The sequence below is a fragment of the Stigmatopora nigra genome, chromosome 13, assembly GCF_051989575.1.
Source record: "Stigmatopora nigra isolate UIUO_SnigA chromosome 13, RoL_Snig_1.1, whole genome shotgun sequence".
Lineage (NCBI taxonomy): Eukaryota > Metazoa > Chordata > Actinopteri > Syngnathiformes > Syngnathidae > Stigmatopora > Stigmatopora nigra.
In genome coordinates, this window is record NC_135520.1 from 415679 (window position 1) to 434507 (window position 18829).

Here is an 18829-nt window from a genome sequence, read left to right on the forward strand (position 1 = left end):
TACTTTCACTGCAACCAACATTCACTGCCAATAATTAAAAAAAATACTGTCAAGTGTCAGAAGCCATGTATTCCTGTTTGATTCATTTTAATTGTTATTTAAATTATTATGACAGTATTCCTTTATAATGGTATTTGTTCATCATAAAAAATAAAATAAATATTTTCAAAAGATAGAAGATAAAGAAGATTTTTTTTTGTTGAAGTACAATTTGGACCTGGCAACCACAGATCATATTTCAGCTGAAATGTTTTGGCCGAGGAACATCTTTTAAAGGGTCAAAATTTGGACAATACGTCATTCCAATTGAGTGTGACAAACTTTGTCTTTTCCAGCATTTACTGCATGTTTTTAGATACAATATATTAAAATATGATCGTTTTTTTTTGTCCCGTTTGACCGGCATCATCGTATGGCTTTTAGACATAAAAATACCATCCAAAAGTAACAGTTTGCATCTGGACAAAAAAGAAAAATACTTTTTTTTTTGGAAGAAAAATGTGAAAAAATGTTTCCTCAAATTCCAGTAGCTTATGATCTTTCCGAGGTGATGCTGCTTATCTTTCATTCCATAAAGACGCATTGTTTATTCCCAATGCAACGCCGGGCTTTTAGTGGATTGTCTTTATATATATATATAAAAATAATAATCATAAAAAAGGGGGGTTTGAGAATCCTCCACGGGGACGTTTTGGTTCCATTTAAAAAAGGCACAATGTTGTTTTGTCCTCCCAAAATGTAGCTTCTTCGTCGGAGTGTTTCAAGAGTTTTTCTTCTTTTTCTTATGCATGTAGGGAGCGTATAATGTCGTGTATATATTTATATATGTATATTTGGATGAAAGGTGTTGTTGTTGTTGTTGTTGTTTATTTTTGGTCACATGAAGCTTTGGGCTGCCGGGGCCTGCTGGGCGTACCATTGTTGGCGCTGCTTCCGAGAGTCCACCTCGGAGAGCAAGGCCTGGCGGTACGCCTCGTACGACTTGACGATGTGTTCCAGCTCCTTCATGAAGAGCAGCTTCAGCATGCCTTGGTACGTGTCCAGGTCGGCCAGCTGGAACAGCTCCCACTTCAGGATGTGGTCGTATCTGCCGGGGAGGCGAGAAAGACAGAAAAAAATGGATCTCATTCTGTTTAAGAAAGCTTCCATACGGCACTCACAGACTAGCTTCAGCATTAGCTTCGTGCTATCAATGAGTTGACTTGCATTGACCGCCGGCTTAGTTTCCAACACAGTACCGTCAGTACTCACTTGAGCGGGGCGCGGGCGTAGACCTGCAGCCAGTCCGGGATCTCGGCCGTGTGGTAGGGGTTGGCCGGCACCAGCACCGGCTGGTTCCTTTCGCTGGGGCGGGGCTGGTAGGCGATGGGCGGGGGCGGCAGAGGCGGCGGCTGGTCGTAGCGGGGTACGCTGCACCAAAAAAAAAAAAGAATGGAATCGGACAAAAAACGCCATCCGGATGACACGATATCGAGGACGATTGGGCGGCGGTGACGCACCTGGGGGCGCAGGGGTGGCGATACTGCGCCCTCTTATTAATGTGATCCACGTAGTAGACGCCAAACTCGGCCGACTCCACCTTCTCCCAGCCCGGCGGGAGCCCCTCGCGCTCCAGCGGGTGGCTCCAATGCGTGGTGTTGGTGTTGTGGTCGATGTAGTACTTCCTGCCGCGGATGGTCCAGTCCACCGTCCAGCCGGTGGGGAGGGGCATGTCCTCGGCGCTCAGGCTGGAGAGGTTCCCCAGAGACTTGGCCTGGATTCGACCGATCCCTGCAGAGAAACAAATAGGTTTTTCCTCTCCGCCGGATGACAAAACGGGCCACGGCCTTGCTTTTGAAAAATCTCAGAGGGCGAGCTAGCGGGGAAAGGATCGGGTTGCGGCGCTCCCGTGGAGGGGGATTCTTTTAGACCCCATTTTTGTTTCGTGTTACAGAGCAAATCTGCAAATACAGTCATCATTCCCGGATTTGTCTTGGGGTTATTTGGAAGGCAAACGTACACACGGGCCAAGAAACAAATAGAAATACGGAGCCAAGTATATAACCACGCGCTTCCGTAGGTTTCACCCCGGCTGGTGGAGTTAATGACGTGTACTATTTTTGTTTGGATTTGTAGCGGCCGCGCAAACACAGCCTGTAATCAGAGACGTTGGTGCGTGTACTTTAGCCGGGTTTGGTGCTTGCTAGCTGTGGAAGGTAAACGTAGGCCCAGAAAAGCATCTTTTAAACGCGCTAATGTGTCTACAAAGGAGAGCCCACAGTCACATGCTGGTTAAGATAAAAAGTTGAAACGCACGAGATGAAGCAAAGCCACAAGCCTCTGGCCGCATTCCTAGCAGGCTGATTTGAGCGTGACCACAACAGAAAGACTTCAGTTCACGTAGCCTCAGATTTGCTATCTTCAAGCGCTACGCTAGGGCTTACCTGAGGGGGGTCTGCTCGGTGTGGGTGGAGTGTGTTGGCGTGGAACTCTTTGGAAGTTGTGTTCTCCGTGATCGTAGTAGCGGTAATCGTCTGGGATGCGTTCGGGCATCCTCCGGGACGGCGGCGGCTGCTGCTGTTGTTGTTGTTGTTGTTGCTGCCGCCCGTCGTAATACGAAGGCTCCCCGGGGTGGTAGTAGTAGCGTCCGCCGTCCCCGTTCTCCGACACGCCGCCACCGCTGCCCCCGCCGTCCACCAGAAAGGACTGCAGCGAGCCGGCGTACTCGTGCGGCAGCTCTCCCAGGCTGCGAGGCGCGTACGGCGGCGCCGACAAGCGGTGGCTCTCGCGACGGCCCGCCTCCAGCGGCGGACGAGGCACGACGGGGCGGAGGAAGCTCTTGCTGCGGGACACGCCGGAGTCACGGCCGGGCGCCGACGGATAGGCGCCGGGACCCATGTCGGGGATAGGCACATCGGCGCGGCGGGGAATGGTGGGGCCGTGACGGATGAACGAGGGCATGAGATCTGTCGGGTCACAAGCAGAGAAAATTCAATTAAAAATCAAGGTCATTAGATGTTTAGAAAGAGTTCAAAAGGCTGCTGTCTTGTTTGCTAGCGCTTTGAGCATTTGTTTACGTAATTCTTTCCCATACCGTAAGAGGGAGCTTATGTACTAAACTGGGATCGAACCACACGTCACGAGTACAGTTAAAGGGAAAAATAGTTGCTCCATTGAATAGTACAAGTGACTGTCAACTCGAATTAAGACAGAAACCAATGCATAAGCCTGTCTCTACTGTGGTGCCATAGGTGAGCACCGTGAGGAGATACCGTGGGACAATTGAACACAATAAAGAACAATGTGATACAAAGCAGAATAAACGGGACACAAACGAGCGCAAAGAGACCCAACTGAGTGACATTAGGGGACAAAGTGAGAAAAAAATACAATAGCGGGCATTTTACAAAGCTAGCTTATGATGGCCACCATCTTATGACACGAATACATTGTATTAAACCCAAGTTGAACCATGTCGATAAACTTTGGTTGAAACTTCGCAAAGTCCCGAGAAACGGCGTTGATTTAAAACCGCAAAGATTGGGCACATTTGTACGAATGGAGGCGGAAAAATTGCGACTAAACGTTTCCACGTCCCCACTGTGATTTGCTGAGAAGCAATCGGCACAAATTGGGTACCGTCGATGTCGGGCTAGGCTAAGCTATGCTATGCTAACTAGCCAGCTGCCTGTTGCTTACTTCGGAGGAGAGGCGACGTTTCCTTCTTCACATATTTCCCGTGGACTTCGGCCGGTTTCGACGACTCGCTTTTGCTCTTCTTTCGAGAGAGCATAATAATGCCAGTGTGCGGGGCGGGAGGGGAGAGAGGACGTCAACAACGCGGCGCTGTCAAGCGCTCCGCTAGGCGACCGCCCCGCATTGCTCGTCGCCAAGCGCGGAGAGAGAACATTTTGGAAGTTACTTGGGAAGAGGAGGCGAGCTAGCCGGAGGTAGCCCTCGGCTGGCTGCTCGTCGGCAGGGTTGCCAGATGAGCAAATTCGGGAAAAGTTTGCCCACTTCTTGACAAGCCAGTCCCAAATTAGAACATCCCCTTCCTGATATCGTAAAAATCTATATACATTTTCGTATTATAACGAGTGATAAAGTGCCAGTGCAATGCATATTTGAAAAAATCCTGATTTAGCGGGATTCAACCCAATCTGGCAACGCCGGATTCAGATCATAAACATGAAATAGTATATAAAATTCGATGTCTGGTTTTCGTTTTGAGCCATGGAGGCACAAATGTCAGTCCTTGGCCATTTTGCATATGTGGTAGTCCATAAAGAGAATCTACTTGCAATGAAGTGTCTACTTTGAAATGGGTAACCTAAATCCCTTTTTGATCATGCACAATTTTTTTTCAGATGCCAATTTGCAACACTCATATTTCGTAAAGGCAGCAATAACATTCCCACTCCCATTAGCTTCAATGTTATTTCCTAAATAAATCGGTTGCCATCGATCTCTATGGCGCGGTGACGTCACTTAACGGGCGTTTCGCACTTCCGGCTCGAAGAGTTGCGCGAGCAAGCAGCTAAATTGGGAGGAGGCTAAATTAGCCGGCTAACTGGCCTACGCCCCTGGACAACTTGCGACCTACTTTGACCAGCGAAGAACCCAACAACTCACGAGGTTTCTATCCATAACCCCTCTTTTTCTCTCCCGTTGTCTTCTTTTACACCAGGCGTAGTTGACAAACTAGCGAGCTAGCTACTTTGGCATCTGCTGTTTAGCCGAACCGAGCTGTCAACAGTAGAGCAATGACTTAAGTGGTTCGGCCCAATAAGTCCGTCGCCTTGAGCGTGAATGATTTCCTAACAACGTCATTTTCACGGTCCACAGTGGACTTTGTTAGTCATTTGTGCGGAATGGAAATGTTGTGTGTGTGTGTGTCCCTCGACTGAGATGTTTGTTGTGTGTATGTGACACTCCCTTGTCACTTGCTTGCTAGTTTAGCCGTGTCAAGAAATACTCAGTCACTCTTGTCTTTGGTTTCAGGTCATGTCGGATTTCTCGGTGAGTTTTCCTTCACTAATAACATCTTTGTTGTAGTTATTTTGTTGTTTCTCCTTTTTTTCTTTTCCGGAAAATGACATTTGCTTTGCGTCATCCAGTTGACAGACGCGTTGGGAGACAGCACTCCGAGCCGGGCCAAACCTCAAGGCAACACCAACCCGTCCGGAGTGGCCAGCAACCCGGGCTGGCCCTCGGCGGCCCCCGGCGCCCCCGCCCAGCCCTCGGCCCCTCCGCCCGCCCAGTTCCCCTTTCCCTCGGGCCCCGGCGCGCCGGGCCACTACCCGGGGCCCCCTTCGGCGCCGGGCGGATTTCCGTCGGCCCCCGGCCACCCCGGGCAGTATCCCCCGGCGCCGGGGGCTCCGGGGCAGTACCCCTCCAGCCCCGGGGCGCCCGGTCAATTCCCGGGGCACTACCCGCCGGAAGGCGCGCCGGGTCAGCTCCCCGGCGGACCGGTCCCTTACCCGGCCGGACCGTTCGCCTCCGGTCCCGGAGCTCCTCCCGGGCCTTACGGCAACGTGCCTCTCCCGGGCGCCTACCCGCCCGGGGGTAACGGCATGTACGGGCCCGGCGGCCCGGGCGCCTACGCCCCTCCCACGGGGCCGGGCGGCTTCGCGGCGTTCCCCCCCGGCGGCGGTTTTCCTCCTATTCCGGCCGGCTCTTGGGGATCCGGCGGGGCGGGTTTCCCACCGGCGCCGGGACCTTTCGCCCCCGGGCCCATGGGACCGTACGACAACCCCGCCGCTCCCGGAGGCATGCTGGTAAGCACGACGGAGGGCGTCCGCTCATTTTGCTTGCTTTGCACTGTGGGTTCTGACGTTTTTCCTTTTTGTTTTGGTTGTTTTGGCTTTTCCACCATGGCGTTTAAACCTCTAGCACAGTTTGAGCCTGGCGGCCCGACAGGTTTATAAATTCCTTTTTCTTTTTTTTTGTTCCGATAAGTACAATATCAAAGCAAATGATTTGATTGACACTTGAAACAATCCGGTGTTAATCCGCCAATCTACTTGATTGGTCATGTTAGCCAGAGTGGAAAGGACAAGATTTCTTTTTGTGGGTGTCTTTTGTCACTGGGTCACAGGACACACTTTTCTTTTCAGAGACTTTGCTCGCGGGAGGTGAGACGCATCGTCAATGACTTGAACAATTCTGCTAAGGTTATTTTTAAAAATGTCTTCTTGTCTTCCAGCCCAGATTTTATCCGCCAAATAGATGAAAGCGGATAAAGGACGTCACCTGCAGAATCAACATGTGGTTTGAATTCAAACCTGGTGCCTGGTGTACTACAATTTATTTTTTGGAGGCTTATTGGGGGGAAAAAAAAGAAAAAAGCTGTATATTTCTGTCAGTTAATAAAAGCTCTGTTTAAGCGCATTCCACTTTGAAAGTAATGACTTGGATTTTTTTCTTCTTTTAGTTTGATGGGCTCCAAAGGGACGCTTTATACTGAAGTCACATGATGGAAATAAAAATATGGACATAAGTTGTTTTTTTTGTTACAGATGGTGCCATATGATCTCCCGCTCCACGCCGGGCTGGTGCCACGTCTCGTCATCACCATCGTCGGGGAGCCCGTTCCCGGGGCCAGCAGGTTTGTTGTGTTTGGGGGCGGAGTTCAAAATCAATGTCATTGACATCCTTAATGATACGATTGTTTTTTTCCTTTTCTAACACCACATATTTTGGCCCCTCCTCTCAGGTTCCACGTGGACTTTATGAAAGGTTCCGACACGGTCTTTCACTTCAACCCTCGTTTCCACGAGCACACCATCGTCAGGAACGCCAGCATCGGCGGCTGCTGGGGTCCCGAAGAAAGGGACGGCGTCTTCCCCTTCGTCCAAGGCCAGCGTTTCGAGGTAAGCCGTCGGAAGCGGCTCGCCAATCGTCCGCCGCTCATTCCCCCATCTCCTCCCCCACGCTCATTCCCCCATCTCCTCCCCCAAGCTGAAGATCCTGGTGGAGGAGGACGTCTTCAAAGTGGCCGTGGACGGCAACCACCTGCTGGAGTTTGAGCACCGCGTGGGCGGCCTGGAGGACGTCAGCCTGCTGCGGGTGACGGGCGACGTGGCACTGTGCAGCGTGGCGCCCAACATGATCTGAACGCCGCTCGCCCGGAAAACAAAACCCCACCGGAAGGAAAGAAGGAAGAACGTGCACGCCTCGGGAAAAGTTAGTAGAAGAAGAAGAAGATGATCTCTTCCCGGGCGGGCCGTCTTGTTGATAATTTATCCAAGTAGATGACACTCAAATGCTGAAAATAACGCTTGGCTATATACTACTCACGTTAGGATGATTAACCTCGACGCCTCCCCAAACGAAAAACGGCGTCGTGTTGTGACCCGGCGGAAAGGATGTCGGGAATTAAGTGTGTTAATTGCCCAAGGGAAAGGTAATGTGGCGCCACTGTTTCTTGTTCCGCCCCCACCCGAGATGATGGAAAACATTTGAATGACTGAATTTACCCCGCCCACTTCTAAAAAAAATGTATTCTGTGTATTGGACATATGTCTGAAAAAAATAAACGTCAGTGATGCTTCATTTTCATGAGTATATTACTTTTACTCTCTTCCACAATGAACAGATTTTCCTTAAACTATGTCAATATATAAGATGCTTATTATTCTTAATTCTATGTAAATGACATGGTTATCAATTCAGAATGTTTTTTTAGGTAAATGTGACATGAAAAATCCAAATCAAATAATTGTTATTTATACAGTAAATACTGTGATAGACCTATGGTTTATACATAGAGCAACATATTTTTATTCCATAATTTAGAAAGGCATATAAAACGTTTTCCATTTCAACTCTGCTCTGATTTAAAACGTGAAACGTGTTTTGACGACCAAAATAATTCGTATGTAAACGAAGGAAATAGTATGTCTTTAAATTCTGTCCTTGTAGCGCTAGGGGGCAGTAACCGCACACAACGCTCGATCTTGCGACATCGCGAGCAAGTCGCAGACACTTCTTTAATGAGTTCACCTTCACACAATTCAGTTTTTTTTCTTTCTTCCTGCGTTGCCTCTTCTTTTAAACAATATCCTCCACGACAACCATGAACGGCTCGCTATTATCTAACTCGGTGGACATTAAACTCAAGCGAGGCCCGGCAGGTAAGGACAATTTCATAGCGACGGGGGTTAGCCTAGCCACTGCTACGTTACGTTACGTGTCTAGTGACGAAGCTACTGAGGCGCTAATGCGAACTAACTCGTCAAAGTAGTCAAAAGAAGAGCAAACTATGGTCTAACCGGCTTGTTAAAATATATAAGCATAAACATGGGGTCAAACTAATGGCTGGTTGTTCATCATAAACGTTGTATTTATGCAACCTCTTTTCCCCCCCTATCAAATATATGTTGGTACAATGGTACTTTCCTTACTCCAATTATGATCCCACGAGTTCAATAATAACATTTTCTATAGCGGTGTCTCGTATATAGTTTCCCTTTCAATTTTGTGATGGGGAAATGTCATTTGACCTAATAATATCCATTCAAAAGCTAATATGAGTTATTTGTGTTCATTATGTTACCTTGGTTTAGAGTGCTCCAAAGTTTCATAAGTTTTTGTTCATTTTGTACTTGTTTTGTAAGGTCTGGGCTTCAACATCGTGGGCGGCGTGGACCAGCATTACATGGACAACGACTGCGGCATCTACGTGTCCAAAATCAAGGAAGACGGCGCGGCGGCGCTTGACGGGAGGCTTGAGGAGGGTGACAGGATTTTAGCGGTAAAAGTGCAATACTCTTGTATTTGCAAAATGTTGCTATAACACCCTTGATACACGAGTTGAACTCTGGAGCACGCCAAATGCAATTAGATCAATGTATCTTGACATTTTAGCCTTGTTAAAGTTTTTGTTGTTGTTACATTTAGATCAACGGAATCAGGCTCGAGGGTCAGACACACAAAGCGGCGGTTGATTTGTTTCGAACGGCGGGTGAAGACGTGGAGCTGCGTGTTCAGAAAAAGGTACAGTCCAAATAATTAACAGAAAAAAAGATAGAGTTCCTATAAATATACCATCTTGGCCCAAATATAAGACCATTTTCATTTTTTTTCTCCTGCTTTTGCAGTCGTCCCATCACGCCAACGGTCCGTCTGATCCCCAAACCGAGCACGTGCCTCCGGCGCCCTACCTGGGGATACTCGCCGTGCTAACGGGAGCCGCCGCCGCCGCCATCTTGGCGTTCGTTTACATGCGCAACGTCAGAAAAGCTTTTTAACAAAGCTGTCTTTTTTTCCAAAACAGCTTGCTTTCGACCAAAAACATGGAAAAAAAACACTACTTTTTCTTTCGATAGCGACCGTTCGCCGCCAGAGCCTCCCGGGAGAAACTGATTGGACGTCTGCCGCCGTCACCGGCAGCCACTCTGTTCACCAATCGCGTAAGGAGGCTGAAACAAAGCGCACCACCTACTTGGCTACGCCCTGTAGGTGTGTGTTGCCGGTAGGGGAGGTCGTTTAAATGATTGAAAATGTCCAAAAATATTGTTCATGATGAATGGATGGAAGGAATTTAGTCAAAAGCGCACATAGATTTGAAAAAAAATTCAGGCATTCCTTTTTTGCAATGTTGGCAAATGGTCACTTCGTAAATTTCAAAGATTGATGGATAAAGAAATGGAATGCAATACTAGGATGCAACCTGCAGGGGAGCTATTGAGTTACTTTCAACCTTGACGCAGTAAAAAATCTACGACACTTTCACATGAGATCAAATGAAAGCCATCTGATGCAATTTTTCGTCCTATTTCCAGATGATGATGATGAATATATGTAGATTTTTTTGTTTTTTGTTTTTTACAATTAATATATTGCATGTTGAAACATCGCCAGCAGTTGATAATCATGTCTAGTCGGCGATTGGCGTCGTTGGATTGTCAACGGTCCTCGAATTTAAATTAGATGGGACAATTGTCGTAGTATGAACTCTAAAGCCTTGTCACCGCGCCTTGAATTTCCAAGACGCTGCCATGTTTGTGTTTGTATGTATGCCGCCATTTTAACAAACTCCTCTTTGTGCATTCCCCTTTATTGTACACCGCGGCGTCAGTAGTTCTTTAAAGTATGAGGGGACCGTTGGTGGGATTATTAGGTTTATTTTTGCACTAGCCGCAATCACGGAACATGTCTGGAAATTTCTATTCATCTGTCCATTTGTAAATACATTTCATGTCACTCTGCTGCTGATTGTGAATATTGTATGCCGAAGGAGGAATGAGGAAAGATTAAAGTTTTACATGAAACAATTTCTTGATTCTAGGAGGGGGTTTTTGTCCGTAATTTAAAGTTACAGGTTAGAGTATGTGAGTGTTCATTGTGCCTCTTGTTTTTTTGTTTGTTTTATTGTCTTTTTGTAATTGTTCAAAAAAACATTGAGTCTGAATTCAGAAATTAAGATTTGTGGATCTGATTTTAACCAAACATAGTCGTAGGTTCATATTTTTTGACTTTCGTATTCAAATACAATCATTGTTTTCCCCTCTAATACGACATTTAGTTTTCTTTCAGACGTGAGATACGGATACACACTTAATTCTTGATTGTCGCCTGATCCGGCCGCGCGGAACAATGACGTCACCGAGCAGCAGCGGGAAGGAGGGACCGAGGAAGTGGAGGCGGAGGGGGAGGATGAGAGGAGAAAGGAGCTATACGAGAGAGAAAGAGGCAGGAGTCGCAACCGCAGAGATAGCCACACCGAGCAGTCACAATTTCCTCCTAATTTCTCAGTGTTGGCCGCCATGTCAAAGCGACGTGGCCTCACTCGCCCGTTCGTAGGACACCTGTCGCCGGCCAACCTCCGGACGAGCACCCCCCCTGGAATATGCTAATGGTCGAAACCAACCGCCAGCGCCAGCGCCCACCGCGGACCCGGACTTCCCCGTCAGTTTCCTCGTCAAAATGGACGCCCACCACAACAAGAGGACAACGCTCGAGCCGTCATTATGAGCACTTTCGGAGCCTTTTATCGAGCTTTTATGCTTTTCGCGCAGTGACAGTCTGTCTCGGCGGCGCGTGCGTGTGGATGCAGCGTGGCCCAGTGTTGGTGGCGGAGGAGGAGGAGGAGGAGGAGGGTGTGGGGGCGCGCGCGCGCTGGCGTTGAGATCTATCGGAAGCCATGGCCAGCGAACCGGTCGTCCTCAACGTGTATGATATGGTAAGGCCTCTTGTCATTTTCTTTCTTTTTTTCCCTTGACTGGTTGGAAGTGGTGTGTTGGTCGAGGATGGAGCATTTTGGTAATGTGACACCTGCCCTGCCCAGCCTCTCTCGCTCGCTCGCATCCTCTCTCGGTCCCGCATCACTCTCTTTTGAACCCTTTTATGGACAATGGGCACAAGAGTGGAAAAGATGTTCACAAGTGAAGCCATTTTGTAGAGCCACTGACTATTTTTGGCAATTTGGAAAAACTTTTTAGGTCATGTATTGGCCACATTTGGCAGATTAGTGCAGTCTACTACATGACCTGAAATGTGGTGGTCACTAGCTCCCCTATGTTATTTTTATTATGAATCATTACCCCACTTTTACGGATAAGTCAATGATTTAAAAAATGTTAAAATAGTTAGTACAAATGCACTAAATCAGATACACAGGGCCCATAATAACAACTCTACAGGAGTTCCTTCATTTAATAGCATTTTTTTGTTTTCTTGTCTGCCATTGACAAGAATAGACATCCAAGTCATTTATACTTTCTTATTTGGAGCCAAAAAGTGAAACGCCGCCTCGAAAAAGATGAAAGTTTTGCGCCACGGTCGCCCGGCCGACGGACGTATCGATCGGGAGGCAAAGTGGATGTACCGCAGTGCTCCGGAGGTGAGCGAAGGGGGTGACGGCTCCTTTTCCCCCGTGAGATCAATGCGCCGGCGACGGCAACGCCAGCCGGGGAAAACAAGGGGGAGGTCCTTGAGAAGAAAAAATGCTCTTCTTCCTGCTTTCCGCCGCCATTAGGACAAAGGTGAACACAGTCAACACTGCCTCTATTATTGATAGGAGGCTTGTGATTGCTTCTGGTCAACAGCGTCCATTTCAAATGGGAACTGCCTATTAAGTTATTAGAAATGGACTTTTCCGCCATCTTTGACAGTGACAAACATCAAATCCATTTGAAATTGAAGTGAAATGAGCAAGTTTTAGGGTGAGGATGAGAATGAGATAGTATTTTTTCTCTAAATCCGTTTGAAAAAAAACTCTTTAAAATGTCCATATCATTGTTTTTCACAATTGATCTCTTCTTCTGTTTTCTGTCCTTTTTAAGAGCAATCAAATGCGGCCTAATCTTTGCCATTGTCTCTCTTTCCCGGCAGTACTGGATAAACGAGTACACGTCCAATCTGGGAATCGGCGTCTTTCACTCGGGCATCCAGATTTACGGGCGAGGTGAGTCACGCACGCGCCACGCATCCCATAAAGCTCAAAACCCACCAGCACAAATCCCCAAGATGTGATTTGTTGTGGACTCCCCAACTTTGGCTTCCGACACCATTTAAATAGTGTAGGGTGGACTTCACATGGGCGTAGTGATATTACCTTCAACGTGACGTCATCGGGCCTCTCAATTAAACAAATGAGCACTTTCATATTACAATATTTTCTTCTCCAAATGGAACGTGTGCAATGGTGCTCATTATAACGTGACCCATTTCTAGAGGCTGGCTTACCAGTGACTCATTCTATTTTTCCTCTATCTTTGTCAGAGTACCTTTTTTTTTTTACCCACAATTTCATTCAGTTCAGCCCATTCACCAACAAGTACAACCATAATGACTCTTTTGTAGACGTTTTGGGTTGTGGAAAGCAGTATACTCATGTTTTTATAGGCATGCTCCACATACAACTTACATTTTGTTTTCTTGTTGTTGTTGTTGTTTTGTTTTGGGGGGCGGTATTAGAGTTTGCATACGGGGGCCACCCGTATCCCTTCAGCGGCATCTTTGAAATCAATCCGGGAAACGCCGGCGAGTTGGGAGAGACCTTCAAATTCAAGTGAGTGCTCAGTCAGAGGTCAATGGTGTCCATGAAGGAAGGAAGGAAGGACGCAATTGAATGAAGCGTGCTTGTCAACAGGGAGGCCTTGGTGTTGGGCACCACCGACTTTGCCCAGGAGGACATGGACAAGATCATGGAGGATCTGGGCAAGGAGTTCAAGGGCGACGCTTACCACCTCATGCACAAGAACTGCAACCACTTCTCCTCCTCTCTCTCCGAGGTCAGTTTATATACCTAAAAAGTCATGGTTGTGGTCGGCATAAACTTCATTTTGGGTTCCATTGGATCACAAGAGTGGCTCTAAAAAGTCAACGGATGAGCAGACCGAGCCACCGAAATGATTTCTATTCATTTCTTTGACTTCCTTTTGCCAGCTGCTGTGCGGGCGCGAGATCCCCCGCTGGGTGAACCGACTGGCCTACTTCAGCTCCTGCGTGCCCTTCCTGCAGAGCTGCCTGCCCAAAGAATGGCTGACGCCGGCCGCCCTGCAGAGCCACATCAGTCAGGGCCTCCACAAGGACGAGCGCCGACGGCCCTCCAGCGACGACGACGACCATGACCGTCCGTCGTCATCCGGGGCCACCGGATCTTCCTCCTCCTCTTCCTCGCACAGCTCCCGCCACACCCGGGTGTGAGGTACCGCCAGGAAGCCAGTGGAGCAGAGACTTTTCAAAGCCACTTTTGGGGTGGACAAAACTGCCTAATGCCGATAATGTGAGTAAAGTCCTCTTCGTGTGGCTTTCACTCAACACTAACTTTGTGTGGCTATCTGGTGGTTGACGCTCCAAAAAAATGGCCTGCCTTCGACCTTGAATTTGTGGAAAAGTCGACTTCTCCAGCCTTACGAGCATGAAATCCGAAAAGACTCGAGGGAACAAAAGTTCTACGCCGCCATTTTATTAGGAAGCAGCCATTCCCATCCTGAAAACGGACTGAAAATTCAGCCCTGAAAACCAGGTTTGTCCCGAACAACACTTTGATTGAGCAGCAAAAGTTGTTGTCATTCATCCATCAAATCAAAAGAGAATTCAAAATGTCTTTCAATGTTACCATCTTTTAGACCTGTTCTTTTTCCATTCAAATTGACACATTTACATGTATATCTTCGTTAATACGTACTGTCCCTTTATTAAATAAATTCCACTTAATACCGTTCATCTAGTTTCAAAGAAACATGAATTTTGGTTCAAATGCCATGGATTTACTTACTACATTTTTGAATGTGTAATCAAATGTATTGACAAAGTCTACGTGTGGAGTGACGCTTGATCGAATCTGGCAACAAAGCGTTTTGGCAGGACGACGCTCCAACCTGGCAACGTTTGCCTGCCCCTATCTTTTAAAAAACATCCTTTGATATCCGGTTGTGACGTGTGTAGTGTATCCCACCCTAGTTTTAGGCAGGGCGCGCCCCGTAGCAATTGTTATTGTACATTTGTTTATCCGGGCATTTTATTTTTACAAGTTTAAAAGAAAACAATACCGTAAAATGAACTGCCGCAGTGAAGCCAATTGAAATTATTACCGTTGTCACTTTAATGCAGTCGGGAACGTCCCCGGATGTGGGGCGGATACGGCAGCCAATGACATTGCAGCAAACCCCCTTCTTCCAAGACCACTACTGGGATTGAATTAACGGACAGTTGCGAGTTCGCCATTTTGAGGTAGTAGAGTGAAGCTTGGGCAGAAGAAACACTGCCAGCGGCCCTCACACGCTTCAATTCCAAAGTAGACGTTCAACGGAAAAACGGAGGTGAGAACACAACGTAAACCCAGATTAACAGCAACTCGGTCGTCAATGTCTTTTTACACAGATAATCGATTGAAACCGTATATTCCGCGTCAAATGCTTGTTAGCTTGAAATGGCTAACAGACATCGTGGCAAGATAGCAACGAGCAGCACATTTGTTCATACAATAACAATTGGGCGTATTCGCTAAGATAATTGTCCTAAAAGCATACTTTAAATGTTGTCTATGTCGGTATCATTTCGATTTAAGTAATTGCGTATGAGATATTATCGCAATATGGTCGTAGTTTTGCTCGAGTTAGGTAGCTAGGCCTCGAATTATTTGCGCCAATGTATCACAAAAACCCTAAATATTTTTCAAAATGGGGATTTGTGTAAATTGGAGCCTATTTAAAATATAACTGAGTCTTTTCTGCAATATTACATTATAAGAATTTCACAAATCTTCCAAATTCTCCACAACCTAAGATTTCTTGTTTTTAGTAATAGTATATCCGTAAATAACTCGTATAGGGTTTTTTTTATGTATTTGTACGGAGGAATATTCAAACACGTATTTTTTTCCGTTAATTCTTCATATTTGAAATTGTCTTATTCCAGTTTGTCTTTGTAGTAACTGTACAAAGACGCTTTTCATTCAGTGACTAATATTGAATAGACTCACAGAACCAGTCTGCTTACACGGGGGCGTTGGGGGTGCTAGGGTAGAATACTTCCCATTGACAAGCTGAAATTCTACTTCTGTGGACAATTTCAACTCGCATTTACTTCTAAAAAAAATGTGTCTGAGGTGATTTAATAATAATAAAAGAATAGAATTGACATCCACTCGCATGTGTGTTTGTGCTGAAGGACTGGCCTTCTGATGTGGCCCTTGCGCAAGAACTTTCTGAACTCTGGACCCCTTGGTCAATCATTACATTTTGTTTTTGATTTCCCGCTTCTAGGGGACCATGAGTCGAGTATTCATCGGGCGCTTGAGTCCGCACGCCCGCGAGAGGGACGTGGAAAAGTTTTTCAAAGGCTTCGGACGCATCCGGGAAATCAACCTGAAGAACGGATTTGGCTTTGTGGTCAGTTTGGATTGGAAACCGGCCGGGTACATTCGGGCGCTTCTGGGCTGAGCGTCTCAACCGGCGAATGTCTTCCGCAGGAGTTTGACGATCACAGGGACGCCGACGACGCCGTGTACGAATTGAACGGCAAAGAACTGTGCAGCGAAAGGTAAATCTCTCCGCCGGTCCCGAGTCGGCGGGCCCGCGCTTCATTTCCCATTTCTGTTGCCACAGGGTTACCATCGAGCACGCTCGCTCCAGGAGAGGAAGGGGTGGAGGAGGTGGCGGCGGAGGAGGAGGTGGTGGTGGAGGGGGCGGCGGCTCCAGAATGGGAGGCTTTGGTTCCTATCGCCCAACGCGCAGTAGCGGTTCCAGGTACGCCCACTCTGGCCAATCTTGAAGTCTAACGGTACTTGACAATGGAGGCATTAAATGGCATTTGCGCACGCAGATACGGACCCCCGGTGCGCACGGATCACCGCCTGATCGTGGAGAACTTGTCGTCTCGCATCAGTTGGCAGGTAAGAGCCACCTGGGCCTTTGTGTCCTCTTGTTAAATAGCCTTTCATTGGATTTTTCTTTCTCCCGTTAGCTTGTTTTTGTTTCCCCTCTAAATTGATGCAGCATTTCACTTTAGCCAATTGGCCGCCTTTTGTTTTGTTTTGTCTCCTCCCCGGAGAGCGCGTGGTAAAGTACCGTAGACGGCTAGCGTAATGCAAAAAAGGCCGCCCGGCGGCGTTGATGAAAAGCGGGCAGCGTCCACGGTCGGCCCGCCCGCCCGCCCTCTTTATTTCTTCTTCATTTGAATTCTTTTTGACCGGGCCGCTGTTCTGAATGGTGTCCATCTGGTGCCTCTCCTCACACGCAGTTGCCGCAGGTCTAAAGGTCTCGGATGGGCCCCGCTAGCGGGCGAAAAAGCGGTCTAGCGCAGGATACGGTAGCCTTAGGAGGTCCGTAAGCCGGTGCGGAGGTCCGGAGGTTCTGTGGGCTGGCATCCCTCGGCTGCTGTAACGGAGCCCATCTTTGCTTGGGCTCTTTTTCTGTGGCTGCCACCCAAGGCGGGGCGGGGGGAGGGGAGGCTCTTGAGTGCCCCCCGCCCTCTCGGCCCCAACCACCCGCCCTCCTTCCGCTGCTACTACTACTACTTGCTCTCTGGTGGTTCCGTTCTCGTGGAGGCGTCCCCCCCGGAGGTCGAGGTCGTTTCTCGATGGCTTAACGCCGTCGCCGCCGCCGCGTTGGTTCCCATTTGCTATTTGGACACGTGGCGCTTTGCTAATGTCTTCCTGGTAAAGGACACGGTAAGTAGCATTAAGACTCATGTGATTTGTGTTCTTTTTTTTGTGGGTGGGGGGGGGGCGTTGGAGTTATCCGCCACGGCGGGGGTGGGCAAACGCTTTTCACAAGAGACATTCTCTTAGAGTGACTATGGCTTTTGGTTTAATGGAATTTTACATGATAGCCACCAAAGTTCTTTGATTCCAATTGAAGGCAGGCAGGCAGGCACACTTTGCAATTACAATTTTTCACGGTGCTTTTCCTTTTTTTTAGCCATCGTTGACAGTAAGTGAATAGCAGTGACATCTAATCACAGTGCACTACTTGAAATAAAGCTCCTTTGCCCACCTAGCCAAGCGCGTGGCCCTGTTTCCACGGCAAAGTACCGACTGAGGGGAAAAGGACATGGCTTGCCTGTCTTTTAACATTTTTTTTTTTGCAGTACAGACCGCTGAGAAGGTATTGTGCAGTGGAAAGGGTTTTTTTTTTTATTTTTGGGGGAGAATAATGGCGACATCTCAATTTTTTTCCCAGTAGCTACGGCTAAATGAGTTTAATCTCTGCACGCTAGTCTAGCCCGCTAGCGCGTGCCTTGCTTTTTGTTGCCGTGTGCTCGTGTCGCTCCCCAGCAGGTGTGCACAAAAAAGTCAGATTCCTTGGGACGCTGCTTTGGTTCTAACTGGCCCTCTCACGCAGGACCTCAAAGACCTGATGAGAAAAGCCGGAGAGGTGACCTTTGTCGACGCGCACAGGCCCAACAAAAACGAAGGGTGAGTCCACCGTCCGTCCGTGTTAGTGTGGGTGACGAGGGCGGCCCTGAACGCCGTCTTTTTGGTCCGCAGGGTGGTTGAGTTTGCGTCTCGAAGCGACATGAAGAACGCCATCTCCAAACTGGACGGCACCGACCTGAACGGTCGCAAGATCAAGATTTTCGAGGACAGCCGAGGGTGAGGAAAACATGTTGTTTATTTTGCGTGTGATTCCTATTTTAATTCCGTTTTTTTTTTTGTCAACAGGCACAGTCGTAGCCGCTCCCGCTCGCGTTCCCGCAGCTGCAGCTACTCGCGCAGTCGCTCCCGCAGCCGCAACCGCTCGAGGAGCCGAAGCCGCTCCCGCACGCCCAGCCGTACCCCGGAGAAGAAGGCGGCGGGAGGAGGCGGGCCCAAAAGCGGCGACCGCTCGCCCTCCCGCTCCAGGTCTCGTTCCAAATCCCGCTCCAAGTCCCGTTCCAAGTCTCGCTCCCGCTCTCGATCCCGCTCCCGCTCTCCCCCGCCGGCCCAGAACAACCAGTCGCGCTCTCGGTCCCGGTCCAGGTCTCGCTCCCGCTCGCGCTCTCGCTCGCCGTCGGCCGACAGCAAACACTGAGGGCCGCCCCGCTTTTCTTTTGTTTCAATTCTGTGTTTGCATCAAGTGTAGCCGTTTCCGCCGTTTGACAAGATTTGTTGGGACTCTGTCAGGAGATTATTAATAGACGCGGGCGGGATTCCTAATCATCCAAAACTCACTTTTTTTTCATGTGATGGCGAAACAAGTGAATTCTAATGTTTTTTTTTTTTTTTTTGTCGTTGTTGTATTTTGGCGAAAGAGACTTGCCCGTCATGGGGCAGAATAAACTTTTCACAAACCATCAAAGTCTTTAGCTTTTTCTCTCATTTAAATTTTTTTTTTGTGGTGATAGTAATGGTAATCAAAGCAGATGGGTGCAGAGTCAACCTTTCTTGCTAATCATCAACCAGCTGCGAGTAAACAAG

The 18829-nt window shown here is 48.1% G+C and overlaps 5 protein-coding genes across 6 annotated transcripts; 4 read left to right on the forward strand and 1 right to left on the reverse strand.

Annotated features, from left to right (window-relative positions):
- Nucleotides 1-68: 68 nt before the first annotated feature.
- sav1 (salvador family WW domain containing protein 1) lies at nucleotides 69-4460 on the reverse strand. The gene is made up of 5 exons (XM_077730961.1): nucleotides 3679-4460; nucleotides 2424-2945; nucleotides 1500-1770; nucleotides 1252-1410; nucleotides 69-1087 (listed from the first exon to the last, which is right to left on the reverse strand). The coding sequence occupies exons 1-5, from the start codon at nucleotides 3770-3772 to the stop codon at nucleotides 877-879; spliced, it is 1257 nt and encodes a 418-aa protein (XP_077587087.1). The 5' UTR covers nucleotides 3773-4460; the 3' UTR covers nucleotides 69-876.
- Nucleotides 4443-7533, forward strand: lgals3a (lectin, galactoside binding soluble 3a). The gene is made up of 6 exons (XM_077730962.1): nucleotides 4443-4614; nucleotides 4981-4998; nucleotides 5097-5756; nucleotides 6498-6586; nucleotides 6695-6851; nucleotides 6940-7533. Exons 2-6 carry the CDS (start codon nucleotides 4984-4986, stop codon nucleotides 7093-7095), a joined length of 1077 nt encoding a protein of 358 aa, XP_077587088.1. The 5' UTR covers nucleotides 4443-4614; nucleotides 4981-4983; the 3' UTR covers nucleotides 7096-7533.
- A 374-nt stretch (nucleotides 7534-7907) lies between these two features.
- synj2bp (synaptojanin 2 binding protein) lies at nucleotides 7908-10256 on the forward strand. Its single transcript, XM_077731221.1, has 4 exons — nucleotides 7908-8114; nucleotides 8598-8734; nucleotides 8881-8976; nucleotides 9081-10256. The coding sequence occupies exons 1-4, from the start codon at nucleotides 8057-8059 to the stop codon at nucleotides 9228-9230; spliced, it is 441 nt and encodes a 146-aa protein (XP_077587347.1). The 5' UTR covers nucleotides 7908-8056; the 3' UTR covers nucleotides 9231-10256.
- A 350-nt stretch (nucleotides 10257-10606) lies between these two features.
- On the forward strand, nucleotides 10607-14158 carry LOC144206282 (deubiquitinase DESI2). 2 transcript variants are annotated; one of them, XM_077731160.1, is made up of 5 exons: nucleotides 10607-11164; nucleotides 12316-12388; nucleotides 12901-12994; nucleotides 13076-13217; nucleotides 13372-14158. In XM_077731160.1, the coding sequence occupies exons 1-5, from the start codon at nucleotides 11126-11128 to the stop codon at nucleotides 13630-13632; spliced, it is 609 nt and encodes a 202-aa protein (XP_077587286.1). In that variant the 5' UTR covers nucleotides 10607-11125; the 3' UTR covers nucleotides 13633-14158. The 2 variants fall into 2 exon arrangements, with proteins under 2 accessions (XP_077587286.1, XP_077587287.1); XM_077731161.1 differs by lacking the exon at nucleotides 10607-11164 and adding an exon at nucleotides 11171-11966.
- A 242-nt stretch (nucleotides 14159-14400) lies between these two features.
- srsf5a (serine and arginine rich splicing factor 5a) lies at nucleotides 14401-18655 on the forward strand. The gene is made up of 8 exons (XM_077731159.1): nucleotides 14401-14750; nucleotides 15696-15821; nucleotides 15902-15972; nucleotides 16038-16178; nucleotides 16255-16324; nucleotides 17775-17848; nucleotides 17921-18025; nucleotides 18095-18655. The coding sequence occupies exons 2-8, from the start codon at nucleotides 15702-15704 to the stop codon at nucleotides 18441-18443; spliced, it is 930 nt and encodes a 309-aa protein (XP_077587285.1). The 5' UTR covers nucleotides 14401-14750; nucleotides 15696-15701; the 3' UTR covers nucleotides 18444-18655.
- The last annotated feature ends 174 nt before the right edge of the window (nucleotides 18656-18829 follow it).

Bases quoted from the DNA above. Each gene is read 5' to 3' on its own strand.
- lgals3a (XM_077730962.1), top strand. The intron at 5,757-6,497 runs GTAAGCACGACG...TTTTTGTTACAG, and splicing joins CCGCTCCCGGAGGCATGCTG to ATGGTGCCATATGATCTCCC. The intron at 6,852-6,939 runs GTAAGCCGTCGG...TCCTCCCCCAAG, and splicing joins TCCAAGGCCAGCGTTTCGAG to CTGAAGATCCTGGTGGAGGA.
- srsf5a (XM_077731159.1), top strand. From the start codon at position 15,702: ATGAGTCGAGTATTCATCGGGCGCTTGAGTCCGCACGCCCGCGAGAGG. The intron at 16,325-17,774 runs GTAAGAGCCACC...CCTCTCACGCAG, and splicing joins CGTCTCGCATCAGTTGGCAG to GACCTCAAAGACCTGATGAG. The intron at 17,849-17,920 runs GTGAGTCCACCG...TTTGGTCCGCAG, and splicing joins AGGCCCAACAAAAACGAAGG to GGTGGTTGAGTTTGCGTCTC.
- synj2bp (XM_077731221.1), top strand. From the start codon at position 8,057: ATGAACGGCTCGCTATTATCTAACTCGGTGGACATTAAACTCAAGCGA. The intron at 8,115-8,597 runs GTAAGGACAATT...TTGTTTTGTAAG, and splicing joins ACTCAAGCGAGGCCCGGCAG to GTCTGGGCTTCAACATCGTG. The intron at 8,735-8,880 runs GTAAAAGTGCAA...TGTTACATTTAG, and splicing joins AGGGTGACAGGATTTTAGCG to ATCAACGGAATCAGGCTCGA.
- LOC144206282 (XM_077731160.1), top strand. From the start codon at position 11,126: ATGGCCAGCGAACCGGTCGTCCTCAACGTGTATGATATG. The intron at 12,995-13,075 runs GTGAGTGCTCAG...GCTTGTCAACAG, and splicing joins GGAGAGACCTTCAAATTCAA to GGAGGCCTTGGTGTTGGGCA. The intron at 13,218-13,371 runs GTCAGTTTATAT...TCCTTTTGCCAG, and splicing joins TCTCCTCCTCTCTCTCCGAG to CTGCTGTGCGGGCGCGAGAT.
- sav1 (XM_077730961.1), bottom strand. From the start codon at position 3,772: ATGCTCTCTCGAAAGAAGAGCAAAAGCGAGTCGTCGAAACCGGCCGAA. The intron at 2,946-3,678 runs GTAAGCAACAGG...GTGACCCGACAG, and splicing joins AACGTCGCCTCTCCTCCGAA to ATCTCATGCCCTCGTTCATC. The intron at 1,771-2,423 runs GTAAGCCCTAGC...GTTTCTCTGCAG, and splicing joins ACCGAGCAGACCCCCCTCAG to GGATCGGTCGAATCCAGGCC.